A 17,365-nucleotide genomic window follows, 5' to 3' on the forward strand; every position below is an offset into this window, starting at 1 on the left:
CATGTGTGACTGATGCATTAGCGAGTGGAGCTCATATTAATCAGATTGGATGAATATGTTCAATGATTATTTACCGTAAACAAGATACACATCCCAGATCATTGTTTCTTGACGAACATTAAAAATACTAGTATGTATTAATCTCACTTATTTCATATGTATTAATCTCACTTATTTCATATGTATTACTCTCACTTATTTCATATGTATTAATCTCACTTATTTCATATGTATTAATCTCACTTATTTCATATGTATTACATTTATTACTTCCACTTTGATTATATAGTTTTCATACTCTTTTTAAAAAACAAAACAATAATTAATTTTCTTTTGCGGATTCAGATCAAATTAGAAATACGAACCAAGAGAAGTTTATGTGTGTCTATTTTCGTTGTTTAATGCGTCTTTCAAGTGGCTTCATATTGCATTCATTACACAGCGATGACACCGAATAATTGATGATTGTGTCATTCTGAATCGACCTGCAACATTATCTATCAAGTATAGTATTAGTTATTTGCTTTAAACTTTGCGGCTCATAGTCATTAACTATACAATGATACATAAACAGAAATATATACATGACAGATTGTGTATTTGGAGGATGGACATTCAAATGAGACGAGAATGTAAATAGTTTCCCTATTTGAGATACTTACCAAGCTTACACATTTTTTAAATTATTTTTTGAAAAGATCTATATAATTGTACAATATTATGCACCGATGGATTGAACCAATACTATGTTATAATATAACAAGGTGGTAGATCTATGTGCAACACCTACATTATACGTCACCGATAATACCACTGAGGGACAACGAATCGTTGTGAGTTGACAGTGTATATATATATATATATATATATATATATATTCTTCAAAAAAAAGAAACCATAGAGCATATTTTTCATAACATTAATTTTGAAATAACACAATGTGTTTCTTAAGTACGAAAAAAAGAATACTATTTTAGGAAATAAAATAAAATTTAACCTAGTGCAAATATTAGAACAATCAGAAACACGTTAATATACAGACACTAATATTTTATGCAGAATAGTTTTTTTAATATGTAATTACAATTGTTAAAAAGTCTTTTAGTCGATAACATCTTACATATTGCAGCAACTCAGGAATGTCCCTTTAAAACTAAGGTGTGCGACTTTAAACCAATACAATTGCCTATCCAAGAACACGTAGTTCTTTGTTCACTTTGTATTTGGGTAATATAAAATGAATCCTTGTTAGTATTGTTAATGAATCCATGTTGCACAGACCGGCCTCGGTGGCGTAGTGGTTAGGCCATCGGTCTACAGGCTGGTAGGTATTGGGCTAGGATATCAGTCGAGGCATGGGATTTTTAATCCAGATACCGATTCCAAACCCTGAATGAGTGCTCCGCAAGGCTCAATGGGTAGGTGTAAACCACTTGCACCAACCAGTGATCCATAACTGGTTCAACAAAGGCCATGGTTTGTGCTATCCTGCCTGTGGGAAGCGCAAATAAAAGATCCCTTGCTGCCTGTCGTAAAAAGATACATATACCAGCCCCACATACAGGATAGTACATACCACGGCCTTTGATATACCACCCCACATACAGGATAGTACATACCACGGCCTTTGATATACCACCCCACATACAGGATAGTACATACCACGGCCTTTGATATACCACCCCACATACAGGATAGTACATACCACGGCCTTTGATATACCACCCCACATACAGGATAGTACATACCACGGCCTTTGATATACCACCCCACATACAGGATAGTACATACCACGGCCTTTGATATACCACCCCACATACAGGATAGTACATACCACGGCCTTTGATATACCACCCCACATACAGGATAGTACATACCACGGCCTTTGATATACCACCCCACATACAGGATAGTACATACCACGGCCTTTGATATACCACCCCACATACAGGATAGTACATACCACGGCCTTTGATATACCACCCCACATACAGGATAGTACATACCACGGCCTTTGATATACCACCCCACATACAGGATAGTACATACCACGGCCTTTGATATACCACCCCACATACAGGATAGTACATACCACGGCCTTTGATATACCACCCCACATACAGGATAGTACATACCACGGCCTTTGATATACCACGGCCTTTGATATACCACCCCACATACAGGATAGTACATACCACGGCCTTTGATATACCACCCCACATACAGGATAGTACATACCACGGCCTTTGATATACCACCCCACATACAGGATAGTACATACCACGGCCTTTGATATACAGGATAGTACATACCACCCCACATACAGGATAGTACATACCACGGCCTTTGATATACCACCCCACATACAGGATAGTACATACCACGGCCTTTGATATACCAGCCCCACATACAGGATAGTACATACCACGGCCTTTGATATACCACCCCACATACAGGATAGTACATACCACGGCCTTTGATATTGATAGTACATACCACGGCCTTTGATATACCACCCCACATACAGGATAGTACATACCACGGCCTTTGATATACCACCCCACATACAGGATAGTACATACCACGGCCTTTGATATACCAGCCCCACATACAGGATAGTACATACCACGGCCTTTGATATACCACCCCACATACAGGATAGTACATACCACGGCCTTTGATATACCAGCCCCACGGTTAATGTATCTATGCTTTGAATAGTCATTTGGGCCGGGACGTAGCCCAGTGGTACAGCGTTCGCTCGATGCGCGGTCGGTCGCTATTTCTCGTTCCAACCAGTGCACCACGACTGGTATATCAAAGGCCGTGGTATGTACTACCCTGTATGTGGGATGGTGCATATAAAAGATCCCTTGCTGCTAATCGAAAAGAGTAGCCCATGAAGTGGCGACAGCGGGTTTCCTCTCTATCGGTCTGGTCCGTAACCATATGTCTGACACCATATAAGCGTAAATAAAATGTGTTAGAGTGCGTCGTTAAATAAAACATGTCCTTCCTTCCGTCCCTCATACAGACATGTTCTCTATAGTGGCATTCCTCCCACAAACTGGTCAGGAAGGGTTTATAATTTTGGGGAGTGACAGTCCTCCTACAGACCGGTCAGGAAGGATCAATCTTTACCACTGGGTCACGTCGTGCGCCTATAATAGTACAATGTCACATTGTGTGATTACTACCAAATGTATGTGGTCGATTTGTACTTGGATTGAAAGTCAGAGATAAATAAAAACAGTTGTGTTCGTTGATGGATTGTCATAAGGAAACGCAAGAAGATCAATAACATATTATTATATAAAACTATTTAACCATAAATCTCTTCTGTTACAATTTCCTCCCTACGTTTCGACTGTATCTCTTTCATCACCAGACGGTTTTAAGTATATACGTATATACGTCCTATTTAATTTTCCTCGTAGCCGTTGACTATATGGGTCCGACCGGCCTCGGTGGCGTCGTGGCAGGTCATCGGTCTACAGGCTGGTAGGTACTGGGTTCGGATCCCAGTCGAGGCATGGGATTTTTAATCGAGATACCGACTCCAAACCCTGAGTGAGTGCTCCGCAAGGCTCAATGGGTAGGTGTAAACCACTTGCACCGACCAGTGATCCATAACTGGTTCAACAAAGGCCATGGTTTGTGCTATCCTGCCTGTGGGAAGCGCAAATAAAAGATCCCTTGCTGCCTGTCGTAAAAAGAGTAGCCTATGTGGCGACAGCGGGTTTCCTCTAAAAACAGTGTCAGAATGACCATATGTTTGACGTCCAATAGCCGATGATAAGATAAAAAATCAATGTGCTCCAGCGGCGTCGTTAAATAAAACAAACTTTACTTTATATCGGTCCGATTTGCGATAGTTATAATATTATTAATATTAATTTTCATTATTTTACGATCCAAACCTCCGGAAAGTTCTCTTGGCATTCCGCCTCATGTCAATGGGGCCCCCTCTAAATGGATTTTCTGGATCCGCCACTGTGTAGCACTACCTTTTTAATACATCATATTGATTTTCTGGATCCGCCACTGTGTAGCACTACCTTTTTAATACATCATATTGATTTTCTGGATCCGCCACTGTGTAGCACTACCTTTTTAATACATCATATTGATTTTCTGGATCCGCCACTGTGTAGCACTACCTTTTTAATACATCATATTGATTTTCTGGATCCGCCACTGTGTAGCACTACCTTTTTAATACATCATATTGATTTTCTGGATCCGCCACTGTGTAGCACTACCTTTTTAATACATCATATTGATTTTCTGGATCCGCCACTGTGTAGCACTACCTTTTAATACATCATATTGATTTTCTGGATCCGCCACTGTGTAGCTACCTTTTAATACATCATATTGATTTTCTGGATCCGCCACTGTGTAGCACTACCTTTTTAATACATCATATTGATTTTCTGGATCCGCCACTGTGTAGCACTACCTTTTTAATACATCATATTGATTTTCTGGATCCGCCACTGTGTAGCACTACCTTTTTAATACATCATATTGATTTTCTGGATCCGCCACTGTGTAGCACTACCTTTTTAATACATCATATTGATTTTCTGGATCCGCCACTGTGTAGCACTACCTTTTTAATACATCATATTGATCTGGATCCGCCACTGTGTAGCACTACCTTTTTAATACATCATATTGATTTTCTGGATCCGCCACTGTGTAGCACTACCTTTTTAATACATCATATTGATTTTCTGGATCCGCCACTGTGTAGCACTACCTTTTTAATACATCATATTGATTTTCTGGATCCGCCACTGTGTAGCACTACATTTTTAATACATCATATTGATTTTCTCAGCCAACGTTACTATCTGTGCAAAATGTAATGTAATGAATTTAAGATTTTTGTATTAAATATTAAAGTAAATAGTCCGTAAATATTTAAAGATAAATTGTTTTCGTTCTTTAGTCCCTGTGTATTCAGAGCTCCGCGAACCGAACATATTTACATAGAGAATAATGTATGAGTAGCTGTCAGATACCATTTATCTCACAACGAGTTGTTTTAAAGTGTATCTAACGAGCGAGAGCGAGTTTGATACGTTTTTAAACAACGAGTTGTGAGATAAATGGTATCTAAATGGCACGAATGTATTATTCTATTTCTTACATATCCTCAGAAACCAGGTTTTAAGCAAATTTTAACATATTAAAATATATTTACAACCCTTTGCACTTGTAGCAGCCTTACGCGTGGCAGACGCATGGTTGCCAGGTGAACTGTACGCCACAGTGTAATCGATTTCCATCGTGCTGGTTTTTTATTGGACGAATGACATTGGTAACATGGTCATCACCGAAAATAACACATGGTGTTCTCACAAACGGGTGTGTAAGAAATGTGTTTATTACCTTTTAGATAAATTGCATGCGTCTTGATTGGTTAATAGCTAATGCATACCACAAGTACACCGTGTCATTTGCGGACAAAATACAGGATTTGTGCGAAAATACAGAATTTGCCGGGGTGTACGAAATGTCACGTGATTTGCTTGACTGGTTGTATGAAAATACAAACTGCGGATGAGACCGACCATATGTTTTTCCAACGCGCCTCGCTAATTAAATTTGTTAAAATTCTTGAATTCATTATGAATGGGAATACCACAACTCGGTCAATTTATTTTTACTGAAGACTTCTTGTGCACGTTTGGCACCCCCAAAATGTGCTAGATTGTAGTTTTTCGCGTACTGAAAGCTAATGCCAGAATATAGCATTGCGTAATCTGTTACCGTGTTACAACTTGGGCTAATTATCACAAAAATATTTAAAGTAATAACTTGACATGCTTTTCACAGGTTCTGCAAGTTAGTACAACCCGACAAATATTTCTGTTCGGCTGCGGGTGTTCAGTTTGTTTTTCCGACACGATTACAGAATAATTGTAAACTTTTAAAACACGCAACATTACAATGCGACATGAGTTATTCCCCTTTGCTTATAAATCGTCTGCTTTCGACATAATGTTGACTCTCGATACCCAAGCAGCTAACAAAAAGCTGTAAATACCTTACATATTTATTTGCTAGAAAAGGAACCCCAATAAATTTTGAGGAATTTGATAACATGTTATGTTATTAAAATATATTACAACTCAAAATGTGTGTAGGCCGACTTAAAGCTACTTTGTTTAATAGTTTGAATTTTAGTGTAATTTTTGTTTAAGTATAAAAATAGATCCAAAAGGTTATAAATCCTTTACGTGTTTTTTGACAGGGCGTACGGGATTGTTCGCCCCTTCAAAATATTTGAGGGGCGTAGGGCCAACAATCCCATACGCCGTGTGAAAAACGGTGTAACAAATAATATGTTGGGTGTCATTTTAATAACCAACATAACTATTTTCCGTTTGTCTTGCAGTGTAAAACAAATTAAATTCCTTATAGTTAATGGATATATTATCTAAAGTATGAACAGGGTCGGGACGTATCCCAGTGGTAAAATGCTCGGCTGATGCTTGGTCGGTCTCGGATCTATCCCCGTCTGTGGGCCCATTGGGCTCCTTCTCGTTCCTTCCAGTGCACCACAACTTGTATATCAAAGGCCTTGGAATGTGCTATCCTGTCTGCGGGATGGTGCATACAAAACATCCTTTGCTACTAATGGAAAAACAATGTAGCAGGTTTTCTCTCTTAGACTATGTCTAAATTAACACATTTTTGACATCCAATAGCCGATGATTAATAAATCAATGCTATAGTGGTGTGGACAAACAACAAACTTTAACTAATGGATGAACATTTTTATTATACAGAGATCACTTTAAACCCATTCCAACTCAAATCTTTCTTTTTTTTTTTTTTTCTTTTTTTTTTTTCGGGGGGGGGGGGGGGGGGGGATAAAATTATATGTAAATAAAAAAGTTACGTGGCATAAGCCCGACTCGACGCGAGTATTTCAGAATAGATTTTCAATAAACATACTCTTTAAATCATTTGTTTTAGTACAGTAGATACAAATAACTTTTAGTTTTTGCGATAAGAATCCAAAACTTGTATATTTATTTATGAATAAGATTAAAAGCGCCTTTTGAATGTGACAGAATGCTAGCGTCTTACATATACAGAACTTCACATACGTCGTTTTCGCTTTCTGTTATTGCACGAGTTCATTTTGCGCAAGAATATATAACAGTGGTATGTTCTTTCGCAAAATAAACGAGTGCAATAAATAGGAAGCGAAACCAACGTACATGTATGTGGAGTTCTGTATTTATTACATTCTTTCTTTTATGTTTTACAAAAAAAACCCAGTTTTTAATTTAACGTCAAAAGAACATTTTGTTAAAGCTATGAACAAAACTCCTTTCATGAATTTACTTTACGTTAAGAATCATACTCTGCAGCAGCGTTGTTTAATATGTCAAATACGATGTGACGTAATTGGTAAATCATATATGACGTCAGTAAATAAAAGGTGCTAACTGCAGTAAAACTAAAAAGGGAATTCCCCATTTAAAAGTTCCGGTCTTGATCGCACATATGTGCTTTAAAAAATAAATTTATCACACGGTTTCAAAATGTCTTTATCACTATAGTAAGATTGAATAGGTATGTATACTCAAAGGCAAAAGTTATTGTGATATTCAATTCAATTCCATTCTTTATTCCGTTTTTTAGGCCACAGCCCATTTACAGACAACAAAAGGTGACATTTGAAAGACCCGTTGTTCAACAATTCATATAGCAAACTAAATATTATTTAACTGCAATTAGTTTGTATATAGATTTTAGAAAGAATAACAATATTTGTATTTTCTAACAATTATTTTTGGTGTACATTATCTCATATATGTCTACAAATTAACTTATATCCCACTATTATAGTTTTGATTAATATAATTTATTCTCATATTTATTATTTTCCTTTATTATCATACCCCACCCTCACCCACATACACTCTCTTTATCAACATGTAGTCAGCTTATGTTTGTTGAACAACTGGACCTTTGTGCAGGTGACATTATTCCAAAGTACCACTATATGAACATCATAGCTATAATCTTCTATGTATTTACATCACACACCAGATCTGTAACTTTCACCACTTCTTTCCTTATCCCAGTATCCCAGTGCTCTGTCTATGATCGATCCCGTCGGTGAACCCATTGGGCTATTTCTCGTTTATCCCAGTACACCACGACTGGTATATCAAAGGTCATGCTATGTGCTATTCTGTCTGGGGATCGTGCATGCGATATTTAAAAACACAAAGGTCAAGTGGTAAGACTCGAACTGTACAAATCAATGTGCGCTAGTGTTATATTATGTGTTTTACCACAAACTATACAGTATACAAAATCGAACTGATATATATATATATATATATATATATATATATATATATATAAACCGATACATATTGATAAACAAACACAAAATATACAGTATACAAAATCGAAGTGATATTATATTATATTGTATTATATTATATATATATATAGATATAGATATATTATACGAATATGTGTGTCGTACTGATTTTACGAAACGAGTATCAGGATTCATGTATTGCCCGAGCGACAGCGAGGGTAATATATGAATCCTGACACGAGTTTGGTAAAATCAGTACGATTCACACGCGAGTGTAATAATTCCTTTATTATCCATATTATAATTATTATTGTAAATTGTTTATGAACAACAAGGCCCAAGGGCCGTCTTAAAATGTTTCAGCCACATCTAGGAGACGACGAAATGATGTCATATTTCACATGCACAGTCTGGGCTAGGACTGGGGAAGCAACGTCATATATATATATTGACAAACAACCACAAAATATAAAATATACAATATAGAACTGATACATATATAGAGGATTCGTCACGAGTATTTTTTATTATTGAAAATATCAACCGAGTCTATGTTAATCGGTATTTGTCGAGGCTCTGTCGAGACAAATACTGATTAACGAGACGAGGTTGATATTTTACATATTAAAAAAACACGAGTAGCGAATTCTATTTATCCTATAACACTTCTAAAATAACATTCTAATTACTTTATTTAGTAAATCACAGTACTAAAGTCGCCGCCATCGATAATATGACGTCATCACGATTAGCACAGATTAGTCTGACGTCACGCATTTTAAACAAATCTTTGAAAACGTTATGCTCAGGTACACGGGTCTTGTTGGCTTGTAAGCAAATGACCCATCCACAGCAACAAATTACCTAGAGACCTTGCAGATTTGCATACCATTATTAACCGGGTTAATAAAGTAAATTATCATAAGGGTTTATGACATGGATATCATGGGTAAGTTATAGGATAAAAACTGATACGTGTATATTGATAAACAAACTGTCAGTCAAGTCTATATTCATAGTATATGTCAATAAATCAATTCTACGTATTCAGGCCAATATAATATGTCTATAAATAATTCGAACACAAAAATACATTATACTTCATACTATTAGTTTTATCCAACATTTTATCATCTTTGATTGTTCTGTTATTTATTGTGGAAACATTCTTATCTATTTGATAATGCATTTTCAGACTGTTTTGGAATCCATTTAATCTTAACAACAATACCGTAATACATGGCCTGGACCATATCTCTGTACAATGTAGAGTCGAATGGATGATGCCATGAATCTCCATCTAGTGCCTCGTCTTTAGGAGGACAGCCACTCCCGCGGAGTTTCTTTACTGGGGATTTGAACATCTGGCACCACCACCACAGAGAGGACTGCCACTCAGAATATTTTACTAAAGCAAACCTAACACTGGACAGATCTCATTAGAATAAGTACAGCTGACTGATATACAAGTATTAATATATCGCACCACAATGATTGATCGATGATTGATGATTGATCGATGTGTCATCGTGCTACAATTTGAACTTTATAACAAGGCAGTTTATATATTTATTTTTTCATATATATTGATTAAAATTAGTTAATTGGTAATCTGACGTCTGTTTCTTGGTCTCCACTTACATGTAGTTATCCACCTGTCAAATTAAAGCAACTCACTTATGAAAAATGTTAAAATCAAAGACACAATATATCATCGCGTAGTGTAAAAATAGCGATGTTTTTCTTATTATTGACAGAGTGTGACGGAACATGCACTTAATTTCTTTTCGCCTGTGGCGATATTAATTGTTTTAGAAGGCCGTGTGCAGTCCCAATATGCACTTAGACTAGGTGGGCACTTTGCTACGTAATACCTCCGCGCGACTGTACCCTCTAATACACACCCAGACCAGGTGCGGAGGCCATGTGGCCAGTAGTTACGTATTACCTCCGCGAGTTCTGTTTTACGACCAGGGGATTGTCAGCGAACTGGCGACAGTAAGTCTGACCATTTAAGAAAAATATGCCGTCTTGGTCGCTGTAGAAAATTCACTTGATAGGGGGAGGACCGCGATGTGCCCCCAGGCGATATTTGGTTTTATAATAAATAGCTAGGATTTAGATTTATCGGGGAGAAACAAAAGGAAGGCTCCCAGGGAACGTTAGTCCGTTTGGACTTGGTAAATATATATTTTTCTGCTCTGTTGTATACCTTGATGTGATTGATGTGACTTTAAATATTTTAATACTGTATTATACCAATATTATTTAGACAGTGTTTCGGTAAAGTGACGAAGTAAATTGTAGGCTTCACTGTCTAAAATTATAAAAGCTTAGCCAGTCATCCTGGAGGACCTAGGTAAACTGTAGGTTATTGTCTTTATTGTGATAGGTACCAGTATTAATTATGTATTACAAGGTTACTGAATGAGTAGTTACAGGTTAATTAAAAATTAACCAGTTAGGAATAGAGTTGTAATTCCTTTACTAATTAAGTTCCCCTGGCAGCGTTTCTCAATTATCACACGTGTGTGTGTGTTGTATCACGGTGAAGTGATTAGAATATTGTGTAAATTAGACACCTAGTTATTAACTAATTAAGTGATTAGTTCTGGGTTGTTATTATTAGTGTTGTTGTTAACTAATTAACTGCGGCAAATATATTTGTCAGCGTAGTATTAATACAGATTCCAAAGTGTATTGTGTTTTTGTTGTGTTTTCTAGTGAACTAAACGTGCTATAATAACACCTTATGTAAGATCGTATCTCTGATATACCTAGAGCCGAGCTACTCGGGTATACACTGCCCGGTGCAGAGAGATCTAATATATATACAGTTAGGAGAGCTATTTGGATAATCGTGTTTCATTCAGTTACGGGTATTATAGGATCCCCGTGACACAGAGACAAAACCTAATATATATATATATATATATATATATATATATATATATGAAGAGTTCAGGCGCAAAACGCTATATAAACCATTTTCTTTCTAGTTTTTAGTTAAAGCCATTATTGTATTTCAATAAGGGCTAATCGTAGGCCCGCTGATTTGCTGCAAAACGTGATTGATTCTTATGAAATTGTATTGCGTAAATCCGGGTTTTTTTTTTTTTTTTTATCAAAACGCGATATACGCCAGAAAAATTGAGAGAAAAGAGAGAGAGAGAGAGAGAGAGAGAGAGAGAGAGAGAGAGAGAGAGAGAGAGAGAGAGAGAGAGAGAGAGAGAGAGAGAGACATACATACATACATACATACATATATTTAGTTTCAGTTCACTTGTGCATATTCTGTCCTTTTGCGGTATATATTTTGAAGCGGAACATCCAGATAACTTCTGAATGACCAATATTCAAGAAAAGTAACTCAAAATAACTGGAAACGATGTGTGGTGGTCTATAAATACCCTATTAATAACACATGTGAAAAATAACACCATTAAAATACAGCAGGTGAGTAAAATTCATTGTGAAATTTGGAGATATCCGGATGTTTATGCATGTTAAAGAAGTGCCTTACGGAAAATAGTACTTTTAGTTATATGGTAATTTTAATTGTTTATACTTACCGCAAATTGGCAAATTGTAAACTTTGCTTTATTCTTATCAATAAACAATAAACAATAATTCCGTCAACAAAAACTTCTAACTGACGTCTTATTTTTTATTGGATGACGCACACTTGCTATTTAAAGATAGCGCGCCAAAATACATACCGCGTCAGAGTACATACCGAGATGATAGTTTTATTGTTGTTACGGGTATTTTATGCGTTTTAACGAATACACTATGACAATTATATATTTTTATATGTGTTACCACGGTGTAAACAGTGTTTCGTGTTGGAAAGGAAATACAACCAAGAAGCCAACTTGTTACTTATGTTATTCCTTTAACATTCCGGTAAAACAACATAAAGGAAAACCTGTTTTAATTAGTGGAGATCCGATTGCAAAATCTACCCTATTCTACAACCAAGCGAGTACACCAAGGTAGATGGCAGAGTTGAGCTTGTTGATGGCCATAACGTATTTCAATTCTATATCTGCTGATATATCAGTAGAAGATCTACGTCGTTCTACAGCCAAGCGAGTACATTGAAAATCTACCCGACTCTATATCGAAGCGACTACAATACAATCTACATGAATCTACAGTCACGTACAGCTAAACCATGTATAATTGAGTGGAGCGAAAAATTACTTTTACTAATAAAGATTTGACAGAAATAGAACTTACAGAGCAGTTGGGCACACAAAAAAATGCATCAATATTCATGTCAACGAAAACCGAAAATCCGAACAACTAGCTTACAATGGAATTTTTCAAAATGGAACTTTCCTAACGATAAGTGGTTATTTGGAAAAATAAATAGTGAATATCCGTTACAAATGCTTTGTTTAAAATTTTTTTTTCTAAATGCTAACTCAAATGTACATTTTCTTATTTCAACACCTTTATTTTTAATTATCAATAAGAAGTAAATTAAACTTAAAATGTAAGCCTGACATTCATGTAGCCAAAACCATGTGTACGTTTATACAGACGTAAAACCATCACCAACTGTCGCTGGACTAGAACTCAAGATGCCCATCTACAATTGCTTCAGAAAACGCTAACTGACTCATCGCAATTACGATACAAGCTAAGAACCTAAAATCTAATAGATCAAAAAGATTATTTGTGCTACAATATTTCGGACACGGGACAACTATTTCAAAAACTGTATAGGAAGTTTATCTTAAAGTTACAGTCTCTGGTTACCATATTATAACATCATGTACAAATATGAAATACAAGCTCAAATGCACATTTAAAAAACTCATGTGTGTTCGCTATGAATGGAGATCGTCAAAAGTATACGCTCGATTCGTCGCCTGCTCGGCAAAGCACAAGCGACAGCCTCTTGTCAGTTTCAGTTAACACGTGCGTTTGCGGATTTGAAATTGTAGAGTTCGTCTCAAAAAATTAAAAGAGAAATCTTGCGCTGTACGAACGTTCGGTTGAGATTACGATACTGGAGTCTTTCGTTAAAACCGGTTTGATCTTGACAATGTATTATCGACAATCGTACCTTCCTATTTCAGAATTAAAGGGACACACCCTAGTTACGTTTATTTGTTAACCATTACGGTGTTGTTTTTCGCTATTAAACCCCATTTTTCACAAATAAAATTGCACTTTACTTACATTTTATTATTTAGAATACACATTTCCATTCACCTGAAGTGCTTTTTGGTAATCCTGATGTTTGTAAAACCACGAAATGCATTTTTTGCATTTTTTCACAAGACGTGTTGTCGAGAAAAAACCGTTAAGCAAGCGAGGTCCAATCTATTTTTAGAGGGGATATTTCCATTTCAATGTCACAGACGTTGGTATATCACGTGACCGTTATCATTTTGGTTCGGTTTGTTTTCTCGTGCACGGTTCGCGCAATCAACATCCGATTTGTTGTTGTTCATTTGTGAGATTTTTCTTCACAGTTCGTGAACATTTTCAGTAACAATAAAGTTCAGACAAGTAAGTGTCTCAATGCAAAACGTTAGAAACCCTTAAAACCAATAATTTTGCTAAGTCTTACGATATCTGGAGAGGGGATACAACCAGGACAGAACAGTTGGAACATGTCCAGGAGAGGTGAAACGAACGCACCCTAAGTCTGTGAAATTTGTCGTGACGTAGGCATTGTTGTGCTTCGAGCGACATCTACCGGTGACATCAGAATACTAACTTTCAAAATTATTTCAAGCAATTGGGACATGGGGATTCCCATGGTATTTATCGATATAAAACCTGCTTTTTCACTCCATTTGATAAAAACGTGATCTAAGTGTGTTACAGGTTTGTAGATTAACCAAATTATAATTTATTTTCACTGGATGGAACTAGGGTGTGCGGCTTTAATATTATGTAAAGTGTTAGTAGAACTTTCAAAGTTTAATTTGTATACTAGTAACACATTTATCATGCACATATTTTAAATAAAATATACTAAAGTAGACAATGAACGTTTTCACTTCTTAATTTTACGTGTGTCAAAATCGGAAAATTCAAATAAATATTCTTTCGTTTGGAAAGGGTAAAGTTAGTTTGTTTTGTTTAACGACATCAATGTTAGAGCATATTGATTTAACAATCATTTGCTATTGGATGTCAAACATTTGGTAATTTTGACATATGATCTTAGAGAGGAAACGGGTGCATGTGCAGGGGGAGGGTATTGGGGTCGAAACCCTTACCTGCCCAAGTTTAAAACAAATTTAAATATATTTTCTGGGGGAGCATGGCCCCGTATAAACTTCGCACAACACAGTCTATAACCCCCAACCCCGCTGAAATCCCTGCACACGCGCCTTGGACTGCAAGGCTCAATGGGTAGGTGTAAGCCACTTGCACCGACCAGTGATCCATAACTGATTCAACAAAGGCCATGGTTTGTGCTATCCTGCCTGTAGGAAGCGCAAATAAAAGATCCCTTGCTGCCTGTCGTAAAAGAGTAGCCTATATGGCGACAGCGGATTTCCTCTTAAAACAGTGTCAATAGCCGATGATAATATAAAAAATCAATGTGCTCTAGTGGCGTCGTTAAATAAAACAAACTTCACTCTTTTTTTTTTACGCGCCTTGGAAACCCGTTACATTTATTTTTTTAGCAAGGGATCGTTTATATATACCATCCCACAAACAGGATATCATATACCATGGCCTTTTATATACCCGCCGATGGGGATCGAGCCTAGACCGACCGCGCATTTCCAAAAAACACCTTTTCAGGTCTAAGTAATGAATAAAAATAAAATATAGTCTTGAAAAATGTTACGTAAATCGAGCACAACACCCTCTTCCTCTACCCCTAGAGCGTTACGTAATTATTAACACCCCTTACATGTAAGACTGTTAAATTTGTTCAAAATCACATGAGAAGCTCAACGCCTGCGCAAATCACGAACAATCCCAGTTCTACTGGCGTCCCGCTAAATGAAGAAAAACAAAGCTGGCCATTGCGTTTGTAGTTGACTTAATTTAGATAAGCGAGCATTGCGAAACTATAGCGATGTGGTTGACCTTTTATGTACCAAACAGAACTGGATCATCTAATTCTAAACGCTTAAATAATAAAAGTATTCCAGGCACTGCAGCTTTAACACAATTACTCTCTACACACGGGGGCGTGTGTTTGTTTGGATGGAGGAGAACGGTCACAGTTCTACAATTTCAACTTATAACAATGCAATATATAGATTTATTTCTAAACGTACATTAATTAGCCTGTGTGGCGACAGCGTGTTTCCTCTAAAAAAAAAAAGGTGTGAGAATGACCATATGTTTGACGTCCAACAGCCGATGATAAGATAAAAAAATCAATGTGCTCTAGTGGCGTCGTTAAATAAAACAAACTTTACTTTCTAAAACAGTCTTCCTGTTCTCTTTTTTTTTTTTACGAATAATAATAATAATAATAATAATAATAATAATGAAATTGTGGTACGAGTTATGTGGAAATGACAATTCTAAACGTGATATTAGATGTAAAACACTCCAGTACCAATTGTGACAACTACGGAACTGATGTTTCTGAACGCGTGGTATTACAGGTAACCACTGCCAAGGAAATATCATCTGTATTGTCTGTGGAACAAGTAGTAGGTGGTGGTGGTGGTGGTGGTGCGGCTGCTGCTCCTGATGCTGGTGCATTTTGTCGTGTTTGTTTCCTCCTTCCACAGAAGCACCTCAGTTTTCTTTTCATAATCTCTCGATAGGTTTGTGAACTGACCATCAAGATGAAAAAGTTCTGTGCGAAATTGAGCAAGTAGACTATGTGGAACGCTGGCCACAATGTCGCAGATAATGCTGCAACTTTCTGTCCTGTTTCCAGGAATATGGACAGCGGGACAGCGATGGCATTTGACGTCGCGATTGGCATCAGCGTTATAAAGGCCAGTACCGAAATTAACACGAGAGGGCGTGATGAATTGTCTTTCATTGAATCTGCCCTGTTCTTTATGAAAGTGTTTCGAAACGCGTTGCTGCGTTTGATGCTGACAATTATAACGATATTGAGGGTGAGGATAACAATACAGGGCAGCAATGACGACATTACTAGCCGAATGAACATGAAATAGTAAGTGAACTCATCAGATAGTAGGCATTTGTTATATTTGAAATTCGATAGAACCAAACTTGGAAAGCATAACACGATGGTTGCAGCAATCATACTCGAACAGACGGTAATGGCTTTCTTCATCGTACAGAATCTTCCCCGCGTTAATGGGAAACGGACGCATACGAATCTGTCGAGAGTAAGTCCTACCACCAGCCAGGGTGACAGCATCATCGTGAAAAACCCGAAGATGACGAAAATTTTGCATAAAGCGTCGTTTATATTACTAAACTTCGGCAAATGAAATTCTTCCTGAGTGTTTGACCACAGATTTTCGGCCAGGACCAAGGAATCAGACACAGCAAGGAATTTCAGGTACACGCTGTAGGAGAGTGAAGACAACTTGGAGTCGCTCATCATGATGAACTGCAGGATGTTTCCAATAGTACCTATTATGGCTATAGCCAGAACGATGGCCCAGTGACCATAGCCATTTAAATTGAAATATGGCCAATGAAAATCGGTTGACGGTCCAACAAAATATGTTTTGAAGTCACCGCTTCCATAGTCAAAATAATGTTTGAAGTCACCGCTTCCATAGTCAAAATAACTTCCATTAGTAAGATTGTCGAGAGCATTATCTGTCGTGGTAAAGGTGGATGTCTGGTTTAACGAAAATGTTGAGAGTAGTGACATGTTTCTGTGATTGCGTCCACAGAGTATCTGTAAAATAAAATATTATATTATTAAAGGGACATTCCTGAGTTTGCTGCTGTTTAATTGTAATAGCATAATCACTCTCGGTAAAATGTCAAAATTAATCTCTGAAATTACAAGTAAATTTAGTAAACCATAAATAAACATCTTCAATATCATTTTATACTTTGAAAGTACTG

The 17,365-nt window shown here is 36.8% G+C and overlaps 1 protein-coding gene across 1 annotated transcript; it reads right to left on the minus strand.

Moving 5' to 3' along the window:
- Positions 1-15,926: 15,926 nt before the first annotated feature.
- Positions 15,927-17,165, minus strand: LOC121392648 (kappa-type opioid receptor-like). Its single transcript, XM_041523774.1, has one exon. It carries the CDS (start codon positions 17,163-17,165, stop codon positions 15,927-15,929), a length of 1,239 nt encoding a protein of 412 aa, XP_041379708.1.
- Positions 17,166-17,365: the final 200 nt, after the last annotated feature.

The sequence above is a fragment of the Gigantopelta aegis genome, unplaced genomic scaffold, assembly GCF_016097555.1.
Source record: "Gigantopelta aegis isolate Gae_Host unplaced genomic scaffold, Gae_host_genome ctg4238_pilon_pilon:::debris, whole genome shotgun sequence".
Lineage (NCBI taxonomy): Eukaryota > Metazoa > Mollusca > Gastropoda > Neomphalida > Peltospiridae > Gigantopelta > Gigantopelta aegis.

Coding starts and splice junctions, on each gene's coding strand:
- LOC121392648 (XM_041523774.1), bottom strand. CDS start 17,165: ATGTCACTACTCTCAACATTTTCGTTAAACCAGACATCCACCTTTACC.